The following is a 12,990-nucleotide window of genomic DNA, read 5'->3' as shown; positions in this document are numbered from 1 at the left end:
TTATGTTTCAATTAGTAAGTATATTTTAGGCCTCTAAATAACAAATAATCCACAACAATTGAGTATATTTTATTTCATTAAAGTATTTTATACCCAAATAAGAGATATACAATAACCAATGTTTAAAATGATTGAGGTAAATGCCTAACACCGTTAGTATAAATACGGGATAAAAAAAAATTTAAGTGCACTCAACGTTTAGATCCACATATTTGTGTCTGGTTACTGCCTGGGTACACAGTGACAAAGGTACCCAAGGTGTAACTTTCATTTCCATTTCCACAGGTGGAAAATGACAAAAACATACTTGATATCATGGCTTAAAGTGCAGAAAATAGTCAGAAAATTAGCTGTAATAACAGTGCCATTAGCTCAGAGCCTACCAGCTTGAGAAAACTAAAAATAACTATGTCCCACTAGCTTCTAATTCTGTATGTCTTAAACAACAAGAAAACCCCACACTTCTCAGTCACTTTGTAAAAGATCCACAAATCAAAGAGAAATTCAGCTACTTTTCCAGAACAGCAAGGAATTTTACAAAATAAACTTGGAAAACAGATTTTCTGGACTTCCATTCAGAACCATGAACCAGAACAAAATTTACAGACAGAAGTAAAATTTTTACACCTGACCACACCTTTCCAATCAGTTGCTCTAGTGTGAATACCATGTCAGGTTTTCTTCCTTTGGTGGGGGATTTTAGGGGCCTGTTTTCCTAAGACAGAAGTGGGAAAGTTCAGTAAAGGATGGGAAAATACATTTTGTGCCTACTACCAAGATTTTGTGATTTGGAATGCTGCTTCCTTACGACCTTCACTAAAGCAATGCTTCCAGTGCTCCATGAACAAACACCTGTAGTTACAATCCTCACCATCAGATTTACAACAGGAATAGAACATATTTGAAGCATGTCATGGCAGAGCTGTAATTGCCCTCTGTATGCCAGGGCTTGTGAAAACACCAAGGGGAAAGCTGCTTGCTGCTTGTGAACCACGACTGCTGCTGAAAAAAACAAACAGCACAGCAGTTTGTTTTTTTTTAATAGTTATGTTTTTAGAATACAAAGGCACCACGGATGACCTTGTCAACACTTTGCACTGCAGTGCTGCTGACAGGAGAGATCAGTCCCCATCTGCTTCAGTAGTAACCACACTCTGCACCTGAACTCCACAGGCACTTTGTACAGATTGCAAGTACATTGGGATAACCTGAGATGGAGCCTGTGAGAGACCACGTTCAGCCCAGGCACAGCTCCACTGGACTGTCACAGTCCCTCCTGTCTCATGGCAAAATCCCAGGTTTCTATTCCACAGTGACAGCTACGACTAGTGATAGCTAGTTTGTTTTGGTTTTTTTCCTTTGGCTTGAAACTTGTCTCAGTTTGTGTTCAAAAACCAGCTTTTACCCATTAAAGCCCAAAGCTACTCTATAGAAGAACTGTGTTCCAAAAAATTCAACTCCTAGTCATAGCCAGAATTACTGAAGCAGCCCAAGACTGCTGGAATCTTTCTTGGACAAACCTCTTATCTAGGAGACCAAATGGAAGTTTTTGCTTAGAGGAAATGAACAACACAGTAGCCTTGATGTCACAGAGGTGTCTGAAAGAAAGCAGCAATATTAATTACAAATAATCTACTTTCATAAATAAATATACATCAACGAAAGTTGTCTTCCAGATCCTTTGAAAGCAAAAAATCTATAATGAGTTATTAAATACAACACTTCAGCGAAGAGAACACTTTTCTAAACAAGGAAGACAAAGGCATAGCTAATTACTTGGGAATCCAACACAGAGAAAGCACCTTTTGCTGCTTGTTTCTGAGGATTTATTAAAAATATATTTTCAATATAAAAGTATAAAATAATTACTACTTTGGCTTGGAAAAAAAACAGCAGTGGTTCTGATTTTCAAGCAAAAAAAAATTATCCAGTGATAATTTCCATCTAGTTCCTTCTTTTTAAAAAAAGATTCTTAAATGAGAAACAGGCAAATCTATCTCTCCAGATAATATGTGCCAGCTCATGAGAACTTTAAAACAATTATTGCTTTTATTTTCTTCCATGGAAGAGAAGAGTCGAGTCTCATTCCTACTCATGTGGCCACACCACATCGCAGTAAGTCTTGTCCTGGGTGTTTAGCAAGTTACAAAATGTCTAAGTGCCATGGGAAAAAGGCACTGGAGAAATCAGCAAAGTAATAATTACTTGGCAGCAAAACATACTGGGGAAAGTGCTGGGAAAGCTTTCACTCCTACCATCTGTCAGGCTTTCCAGGGAGAGCAGCGCTAGCACTGAAACCGAGTGCTAATTGCTGCATGTCCCAAGTAATTTGTATCATGCCATGCAATATGGATAGGACAAGCAGTATCTTCTAGTAAATGCCAACATCAGATAAACAGAGAAAAAAAATCCACAACTTCTCTATCCATTCCTAACAAATACCCAAATGTACAATGTTATTTTCCATGTATTTATACAGCCACCATTCAGCATTAACGAGAAAGATGCGAGACAGTGTTCACAGAAGGAGGGCTGCTCACACAGTGCAATCACACCCCACCATCCATTCCTTCAGATACCAAAACTTGTATGAAAGGAACATTTTTCCCCCTCTCTAAAGGGTTAGAATATTTATAATTATTCTTTAAACAGTAATCAGCAGTTCGACCAGTTCATCCACAGGGAGTCACCATAAGGCAGAAGCAGAATAATGGGTTTATTTAGGTTTATGCAAAATTGGTGACAGCTGAGGTGACAGCATCACCTCTGTGATCCAGCTGATCCTGGAGCCGTGCAAATTCAGCAAGTTCATTGAGTTCCTGAAATTGTCTGTCTGTTTTGTGGCTCACCAGTGACCGGTAGAAATGGACTGCAAACACAATGAAAATCAATCCAAAGGGCACCATAATGGATGTCGATGCAATGGCTGCTGCCTGTCCTGATGTGATGCTAGAACTGTTGCTTTGTGGGGTGTTGTCAGTTTTCTTCTTTAAAGGAAGGAACTTCACCCAGCACAGTAACACCACTTCTGCAAGAAAGAGCAAAGTCCCAATGACAGTGGAAAATGCCCACGCGAGCTCAATGTGCCGGTGCATGCGCTCGTGAGGAGATTCCTTGACAGAGTTGAGGTTATGCACATTGCTAACAGCCTCTATGTTTGGAAGAATGCAGGTACTTATCATGAGTGCAAAAAGGTGAACTGCAACAAGCACAGTAGTGCAGGCACTGAAGGCTATCAAGAGCCCCTGAGGATAGTCGTGGTCTGCATCAAGCTGAACTTCCACCATAGCCACCTGAAAAGGAAAGGGGAGAGAGATGCAGTTACCTACATCTTATATTGACTACAGGTTATTCAAAGTTTACACCATGTTTCTGGAAGATCATCTGATCCAAACAAAGTGAGTCTGTATTTACATTTCTCTTCATGCACCCTCTTCATTAGGTCCAAATTTAGGTCTGAGCTACCAAGCAAAGGCCACTGTTTTCACTCTTATACTGTTGTAGAGCAAACCTACAACCACCTTGCCACCTGCAGCTCCTGCCAGCAAAACAGCTGACCCTTACGAACAGTATATTTGGACTCCTTAAGTGAAATATTTCTCCTTTTGTGTTATATTGAAGACGCAGCTTTTAGTCTTTCACTTACAAAGTCTTTTGAAGCATCTATGAAAGGCTGCAAAGGCAGGGGACTGTCTGAAACAACCTCGGTGGTCCTTCCTCCTTGGATATTTGGATTTAAGTTCTAAAGTGCAGATACCTTTCATGAGAAAGATCACCTTTCCATGGGGCTCTCAGCTATATTCTTTCACTCAAGTATTTAAGCAGACTGTGGAACACAGATTCAAAATGTGAGTCTCCACAATGCCCATGGCAGCAAGCCTGCTAGAGGCTGGAGGAAAGACAATGTCTCCAGAAAAGATAACAGTGCTCCCAGGCATCACTGCTCCCCCAAAGATGGGCTATTCAGGAAGATGTTCCAGCTCTCCACTACCATATGCAGCCATGCCCTTCTGGTAACCTTAGATTTCCAAGCATGCCTGTGCCTAAGGAGTAAAAAATCAGCATTAAATAACAGCACTAGGAAACCCATAAAACCAGCTGGGATATATCTGACAAAGAAAATTAACTGGAATGCCTTTTAACTGGTTTTAAAACTGACAGATGGTTTTGTGCATATGTGCAATTGATGAGTGACATTTATCCAAACAGCTCTCCTGGAATGATCTTTCCTGATAAATATGCCTTTCAGGCAAAGGACAGTTCAAAAGAGGGAATAATGCACCAAGGTATCTATGTTCAGTTCCCTTTCTCAAAGAAACTCATTAAAAGGAACTCAGACAAAATACAGTTAAAATGCAGAGGAAAAAACCTGACAACAATCTGAAATATAACCACATCAAGCTGATAGGAAGAAAGATTCATGGTAACATGGATGCAGGGAGGCATGGAAACCAGGGCTCAAAGACAGCTGCAAAAGCAGCAGGAACATTCAAACCTCACTATTCTGCAAGAGCTGAGCCAAGCTAATCTAGTCCTGGATCCATCTTCTTATGAATGTTCCAGGACACCAGAACTCTTAATCACTAATGCACCCAATATATTAAGGCAACCCAGGGTTTTGCTCAGACATGTTTCAACAGGCATTCAAGGCCATTTGCCAATTTTTTAATTCCTTTATTGAAGGCTTTTATTGTCACAAGCCTAACCACCCAGCCAACTAGCAAGCAGTTTCCAAGTGTACAAGAAACTCAACAAGAAATTATATTAATGCATATGCAGTCCTTGCTCGAGGATTTAAAAATACCATTTTTCAGCTGTGGGAAACTTCATGTTTGAAAGGATAAACATTTGCTTGTCAGGTCTCTCTTCTGCAGGACTGTTTGTTAAGTCACAATGTACTCGTCGGATGTTGGGCTGCCTGTGTTTTACACAGAACAATTGCAATCCTTCACCACAGAGGATTCATTGTTACACTTAAAGATTTTTTCTTGTAAGTCTTCTGCCATGCCTAGACTCAAAGCCATCTAGCATGGCAAGACACTTTAATCCTTTATCCTAGTTCTTAGTATGATAACAAACATGATACTAAAGAGCTTCATGAGATGAAGACTTTATTTTCTTTTAAGAACTGATGGTATTTAGTTTGCCAAACTAAAGACATTTTATATTTCCATTTATCAATGCCTCCATACTAATGATATCAAGCATCTGATTTTGAGTACCTTGTGTTCGTGTCTGGCAGAGTAACCCCAGCCTGACCCATAAATGAAAACAGTTCATGTTTTCTGTCTCCTCAAACTCTCAGCAAAGCTAATTTGGGAACTCTTTCAGTGTAAACTAGCAGAAAAACTGCCAACTCTTTTCAACTCTGAGTTTACTTCCTGGGCCAAGCTTGAGCCAGGCACCTGAACCAAAAAGCTTCATTTTTCACCATAAGGGCCTGTGCCTGTTTTCTAACAGCAATGCAAAGTGCCAGAAGTTCTTCCCTCCTTTGCTCATGCTGCAATTTCAAAAGAAACTGATCACAACTGCTCTTGTAAAGTAATACCTGCAAGAGCAGGGCCCTGATGAGATCATCTGACATGATCCAAATTCATATAACGCCTGAACTCACAGGTACATGATGACATTCTAGGCAAGATATGTTCCTGCTCTATTTCTTCAGAAGAGCTGCTCAGGGCAGGAACTGTCGTCAGTGGGTGCACACTTTCCAGTACAACACTTTTAGCACCTTATCCTCCTCCACTTTCAAAACTCTGAACACTTGCTGCATGATTTGACTGTGCAGCTGCCATGCTCCAAGTGTCCTGCCTTGCTGTGTAATCACAGTGTAATGTGGGCTGGAAGACACCTCAAGAGGTCATCTGGGCTAATCCCTGGTTCAAAGAAGAGCTAACTTTAACTTCAGATCATCCTAGAGATATGACTGACAGATTTACTATGGCTCTTGACAAAGCTGTACATCTGAAGTACAGCTTCTTGACAGAACTAAAGGACTCATGACGTTAGGACACAAGACTGAAGCTCTCATAAGCCCAAAAATGGTGGCATTCAGATGTTTTTAGAAGGTAACTGAATTTTGGGACATAACAGTGTTAGGCCTTCATCAGTCCTGGATTTCAGAGTCACAGCAGCCTGATTATGACCATATTGCAGGAAATTTAACAACTTGCCCCCAATAAAAATCTGTACTTCAACTTCTTTTTAAGTTCAATACTGACCAAGTTTATTTCACTTCCTTGTTCATAAGGCTCCCATATCTTATTAGACCAGAGGGGCTTAAATAAAGTCCCTGCTTTTAAATTAAAATCACAGGCTTACATCTTTTTCAAAATCAGTAAACAGTGCTGTAGAGAAAAGGACATAAAATGCCTTATCTCAAGTAAATCTGTATTATCTATGAGCTATTTATTATTTACTTCCTTTCCTCCCCTTCCCCACAAAGATGCCTCTGAGCTCAGATTGGTGGGAATATAACCCTGTACTGGGACTGCATTTTTATACAGTCTAGCATGTCAGGAATGGTTTAAAAGAAAGCTGTGTTGATCAAACATCACAACTGCATTTTTTGAGGACCCATCCATCATTGCTTGTCAATGGGTGGGACCGCAGAGGAAACTCAATAATGAGCTGAGTGTCAGAGCATCCCTGGGATTCAGCTCCTCTGGCTGGCTCCCTGCTTTCCTGACAGTACAATTCACTCCAGAGACAGAGGCACAGAGCCAGGCTCTCACAGACTGTCTGCACCATTCATAAAGAGTTATAAACAACTCATACAGAGGCTCTGTATGAGCCAGAATAACTCACCGGAAATTAAAAACAGATAAGTCAAAATAATGATCTTATTTACTGCTTTCATACGGAAGGGAAACTAAGCAACATTCATCCATTAGTTCAGGATCTTGACTCTGTAGATTATTGTATGCTGTAGAATGGCAAAACACATTAATATTTGCTGATGCTGACACTGGAGTACAAATACAGGATCTCATTTTACTTTGCTAGCAAACATGAAAAGGCAATACCCGTGTGATTGAGGAACTAATACCCCTCTACACAGTGTAACTTACAGCTAATCTATTCAGTAAGTACAAGTTCAGATTATCCAGAGGCTCAGCATCCCCTTTACATCCTCCAAACTGCAGCAGCCACTCAGCTACTCCAAGACAGAACAGCAAGGGCCCCAAATACTCCACACTGCCTGCCTTGCTCGTCTATAACCTCCAGACAGGGATGTTCAAAGGATGCACAAAACTTTCCTTTTGTGACTGGAATAGAAGAAACTTTTTGCATGGGGGAAGATTCTCCAGCACAGCTCCAACCTGTAAGGGCAGCAGCATCTGTAATACAGCTAAGGCTAAGTGGAAGCAGAAGCCACAAAACTGTAATTTTTCCTGCAGGTTACAAACTGCCACTGTTTCATGCTATTCTACCAGCAACCCATTTAAATACTTCTTATAAACTTCTATAGAGATTGTTTTAGTGTTTAGAACAGCCAAGTGACCTTTACTAGACAAGGACAATGCTGTCTTGAGCACCTGTACAGCTCTGACACCAGCGGCCCCAGGTCCTACTGAACCTTACCTTAGCACCAACTGTTATTATGGAAATCAGCTTAATAAATATTTATGACTGCTGTCAGTCTTCTGCAGAACATGACTGAAGCTGTCTTCAGGAGACCATACTGGCCATACTTCAAAGGCAAGAGTTGACAGTTCTTTGATGATGCTCAATATTTGAAGCATATATATCCCATCTACTGTAGTGTACAGTTCAGACCCGTAGTTCTGACTCAGTAATTTTCACAAAACTGTTAATTGGTGGCAAGAGGAGATGTTGAGTCTTCTGGTTTTATGACTAGTGGTATTTAACAACTTTTCTATGGATTCTGACGCGCATATTGTAACCTTGTTGTGCTACATGTTATGCATTCCTGATGACAAAATGATGCCAACAAGTCAGAATAATTGTTTAAATAAAAATAGCCTGTCAGCAGCCTATTCACTGTGAAAAATAAAAACAGATAAAGCCAAGCATGAGAGGGAAGATCACGCAACAATATCTGGGCTGTAATACAGAAGTGAGAAATATTTGATTGCCCCCACCAGTGTATGGAAGTAATCCTCCATTCTTTAATGCACTACACATCCCCTACAATTTCACATTTACAATTTGGAGGATTGATACTACTAGCTGGCTCAATAAATTGGAAAAGTGTACTAAATGAGGTTATAAACTTCATGGATTTTCCCTCAGACATATGGCAATGGATGATAGCATCCATGGAAACCTGAGTGAAGGAAATGCTTAGGTTTACTGGGGTGAGCTCAGCTCTCCACCACAAGCCCCTGCAACTGTTTCTGAAGCTCACACACAGTGGCAAATCCTAGAACAAAACTAATAATTAAAAAGGTTTTTAATCTTCTCTGAGGAAACATAACACTTCAGGGTTTGAATCCTGGCTGAGCGTTTCATACTCCAGCTCACTGACCTGAGCAATGCCTTGCCTTTGGCGTGCCTCATTCCACCAGGGTATACATCACCAATCCTGAGGGGAAAAACCTTGCAAAATGGCTGCAGCTGCACATAAAAATAGTCCAGAAAAATGGAACACTTCAACAGGGATAAACTTAGCTTCTACTACAGGACACTACTCTTTAATCAAAGCGCAAGGATCAATGGGGCTGGCATGAAAACCTGCACGTTCCACCCCTGACAGTTCCCATCGATTCACTGGGTGGTCCTGCATGTGTCACTTAAGCTCTTTCTTCCTTGCCTGATAAGGAAAAGAGAAGAACAATGACCCTTCATTGCTGTTGCCAGCTTTGATCCAAGACTACAATGTACTTTGCAGCATTTCGCTCAAGTATCAGGTGCCAAAGAACTGCAGTCAATAAACAATGCACAGTCATGACAGAACAGCCCAGTTTTTTTTCCAGGCAGAGGGAAAACTTTAAAGTTTTTAAAAGAAATCTAAAAATACTTGAAAGTTTCCTCAGCTTTTCTGAAACAAGATTAGGAAGGACTAGGACTAGGACCGTCAGTGCAAAACCAAACAGACTCTGGGTGGATTTCCACACTGAACTTGTTAAAGGAAGAAAAAAAATGGGTTTTTTTGAGGGGGAGCTTTCGAAAAACTTGAATATGAATGTTCACATATAACACTCATAGTAATTAGAAAAAGCAGCAGTTTTCAACAGCAGGAGACCGAACCCCTAAAATTTTAGAGAATTAAGAAACAAGCAGAAGCCTCACCTCATACATCCACGGATTTTGAGAGTCTATATACCACATCTTTAGAGAAAAACCAAGGAATTCAAGACATTAACTATGACCATAAAACAATAGCATTTACACTGAGATGCAACCTCCCTCAGAAAGAAAATTTATAAACCCCAACAAACTACATTTTTCCACATGTTTCTCTCAATGTAAAAGCCACAAACCGCTCTGAGACGGCAGAAGGGGTGTTCGACAAGGAGAACTCGTTATCAGAAGCGCCGTGCGAGCTCCCAGCCGGATGCGTGTTACCCAAGGAGAAGCGACTCAAACGCAAGCACACAGCCGCCTGTCACTCAAACCAGCAGCACTCCACCACCTCCCCAAGAGCTGTGGTCTGTTTTTAGCCATTGGAGGACAGTGACATTTATTTGACCGTCAGGAGGCTGCTGTGTTTTCCAACAGCATCATTGTAACAATGGCTCTGGAAAGGAGTAGATTTAATGGCTGAAAGTATTCAGTTTGTTAAAAGCGGGGCAAAAAAAATCAAAATACAGCAAGTCAGAGGAGTGAAATTACGAATTTATAAACCGTGAAGCGTTTTAACAGCTGCGTAAAGGGGCTCAGGGCACAGTTCGCAGCTTTGCCTGTCAATGTCTCGGCAGATGAGGAAGTCTGTGAGTTACTGTATTTCAAATTATATGGAACTTTCATATGAGATAGTTCGGGCTACTACACTGTTTCACATCAAACTCGAAAGAAAATGCACACGAACAAAAAACAAAAACAAAAAACGTTTCTAAACCACGCACGAAACTCCAAATAACAGTCAAGTCTTCCTTAAATAAAAGCTAGAAACCTCGCAACTGCAAAGCACTGATGATGGGTGACACTGGGCGGCACAACCAACTGTAATCAATTGTATTTCTTGGTTTATTTAAATGCAGCTTCAGCGCAACAGTTGCCCTTGTCCTCGCTGCGCGTCTGAGAGAGGCTCGGGATGGAAGCCCCGAGCCCGGGCAGCGCTGCGGGCTCCGTGCGCGGCCCCTTCGCTCCCGACACCCCGGAGCGCCCCACGGTGAACCCCCACCCGCGGCAGGCACCGCGGCTCCTGCGATCCCGAGCATCTTCCGCGGGGGAAACTCGCAACGATCCAACAAATCTTGCATTATTTGGCGGAGATAAAACCCGAGAGGCAGCTCTGAACTCGTGCCATGAGGAGCTCCAAAACAAACGAGCTACCGAAGCGAGCTGCCGGGCGCGTTGCCCCCGCTGCCCGGGGCGGGCCGGGCGCTCCCGGCGGCGGCAGCAGCAGCAGCGCCCGCCCGCTGCCCGCCGCCCCAGGTGCCACACGCCGCTCCGGGGGCAGCGCCCGGGGGGTCTCGGCTCCCCGTCCTCACCGCAGCGAGCTCCGGCGGGACAAGCAGAAGCGGCGGCAGCGCTCCCGGCCCCCTGCCACCCCCCGCCCGTCGGGCCGGGCGCTCACCATGGCGAAGCCGGAGAGCAACGCGGAGGTGCGGCTGGAGGCTTTCAGCTTGGCTCGGCTCAGGTAGAGCTTCCGCCAGGACAGCGCCTGCATCGAGTGCTCGTTCAGGCTCATGGGCTCGGGGCGGATGAGCGGAGCGGAGCGAGGCGGAGCGGGGCCGGCGGGCGGCGGCGGCTCTTTCCGGCACAGCGGGCCCGGCCGCGCTAACACCCCATGGCGGCAGCGCGGCTCTGCCGGCCCGGGGCCGCGCCCGCCGCGCGCCCCGAGAGCCTGCGCGCCCCGCCCCGCCCCGCCGCGTCCTATTGGCCCGCGCCGCCTGGCCCCGCCCCTGGGCCCGCCCCGCCCCGCCGCGCGCCGCCGCTTCCCGGCAGCCTCGGGCCTCCTTCGGGGCGCGCGCTGTGCCCCGGGGGCACCGCCCGCCGCCAGGGGGCGCCACGCCGGGAGAGCCGCGGGCCCTGAGGGGCGGCGGGGCCGAGCCGCTCCCCGAGCCCCGCCCCGAGCCCCGGGCCCCGGGCCCTGGGCCCCGCCGCAGCCTCCGCCGCCTTCCCCCGGTGAGCAGCTCAGCTGGAGTGCAGCTGACGGGAATCTGTAGTTTCCGGTGGGTTTGTGCCCCTCAGCCCAAAACGGGAGGCCCTGTGCCCCCCAGGGCGGACAGGATAGGGTGTCTGCTTACAACACGTCTCTCAGAGCAAAACACAAAGCCGGGCTTCAACATCTTCCTTCTGTAGCTACCCGTCCTAAAATGCTTAAACATTTAACTTAACCTGTCCAGGGGGTCCAGACTGGTCAGAGCATCCACCCCCACTTCCAGTTAAAATTGACCCACCTAACCCTTTGTTACGTAGTTCATGGTTTTCACAACATTTTGTAGGCCCAGAGCTCATGATAAACCCGCCTTTATCAGCAAGCACTTGATAAGGTTGATTAAGCAGAACATTTCAACATCTACACATGCCAGTGTTGAAAGATTTTTTTATTACCAGGTTCACATAAACCCTTTAAACCATAATTCATTTTTTTTTCTGTGTTTTACAGAGGGAAAATTGAGGAGTAGAGCAGAACTACCTAGTGAATACTTGACACAGTTGTGAAGGTGATTTCTGAAAAGGTGAGGCAACACACTGCTTGTGCCACATCAAGTTTGTGCATCCTAAGACTTACGAGATGTGTAAGAAACAAACCTGTTGTTACCAATTTGTATTTAAGAAAAATAGGATTTTAACAACACAACCAATACTCGATAAAGATACTTTTACTATTAACAGGCACATGGATGGTCACCTAGGAGATTAATCCATGCTAGTTCCATTAGCAATCAAAAGCGTCGTTAGTTTGTGTTGTTTTGACATTTTCCACCTTATTTACAAGTAGGAAAATCACGGCAGATCGTCTTTAACATTTTTGCTTTGTTCTTCACACCTTTCTGATTTGCAAGGTTCTTCACTTCCTGATGCACAACAAAGGGAACGACAATCGATACCAACAAAGTCATTTGATGCTTTTCATGTACAAGGCATTCTTTTAAAAAAAGATGTAGCAAAAACATCTAAGAAAAATAATCTTAAGGATTTGAAGTCTTTGGAGGCATTCCCTATACTATACAGATCTGATCTCATTCCCTTCTCGGGAAATAAACACAGTCCTCTAGTTATAAACAACTTCGGGTGAGATTTTATCTACAGGGGCATTAAAACACCTCAGTACATGAATGAGTTTGACTTTGCCTTTCCATAAAAGCCTTTGCTGTTCTATCACTGACTCCACGGAATTTTGGCCACCTTCCTTCTCTTTTTTGGATGTAGGATCCATTTGAGTGGAAGTCCAACTTAAAATTTAGAGGTGGTTTTGTCACTGTTAGGTTTGTGGTTAGACTTGTTGATCCTAAAGGTTTTTCACAACTTAAATGAGTCTGTGGTTATAAAACACTACTCCTCTGGTGTGCTTTAATTATTAACAGCCCCCCCCCACCCCCCAAAATACAGAACAGAAGACCGCCCCAAAATGAACATTCTCTATCTCCCACTGCTGCCTGAGGCTAAGAGCAAACCAATTGTGATTTGTCACTTTTTTCTAGGGAGATATGATAACCATCAAAAAGCAGTAACTAGAACTTCCTCCACATCTCAGGCAAACGTTTAAGTCTCTGTCCTGTGGAATTACATATTTCAAAATATTTTATATTGCTGCTCATAAGTTATGACAAATGTTTATGTACATGTACATAACCAATGTGGATTGTTCACAATTTCTTCTTGTTTGTGTGCAAAATTATGATTGAAGTGTAA

The 12,990-nt window shown here is 43.6% G+C and overlaps 1 protein-coding gene across 1 annotated transcript; it reads right to left on the bottom strand.

Moving 5' to 3' along the window:
- Positions 1-53: 53 nt before the first annotated feature.
- On the bottom strand, positions 54-10,973 carry ORAI1 (ORAI calcium release-activated calcium modulator 1). Its single transcript, XM_056504625.1, has 2 exons — positions 10,706-10,973; positions 54-3,293 (listed from the first exon to the last, which is right to left on the bottom strand). Exons 1-2 carry the CDS (start codon positions 10,817-10,819, stop codon positions 2,727-2,729), a joined length of 681 nt encoding a protein of 226 aa, XP_056360600.1. The 5' UTR covers positions 10,820-10,973; the 3' UTR covers positions 54-2,726.
- Between the last annotated feature and the right edge of the window lie 2,017 nt (positions 10,974-12,990).

This window comes from Oenanthe melanoleuca, chromosome 15 (genome assembly GCF_029582105.1).
Source record: "Oenanthe melanoleuca isolate GR-GAL-2019-014 chromosome 15, OMel1.0, whole genome shotgun sequence".
Classification (NCBI taxonomy): domain Eukaryota; kingdom Metazoa; phylum Chordata; class Aves; order Passeriformes; family Muscicapidae; genus Oenanthe; species Oenanthe melanoleuca.
The sequence above is the reverse complement of the archived record's forward strand: the minus strand, read 5'-3'. Positions and strand labels throughout refer to the sequence as shown.

Coding starts and splice junctions, on each gene's coding strand:
- ORAI1 (XM_056504625.1), bottom strand. CDS start 10,819: ATGAGCCTGAACGAGCACTCGATGCAGGCGCTGTCCTGGCGGAAGCTC. Junction 3,294..10,705: donor TGCTCTCCGGCTTCGCCATG/GTGAGCGCCCGG, acceptor TTTCCTTTTCAG/GTGGCTATGGTGGAAGTTCA.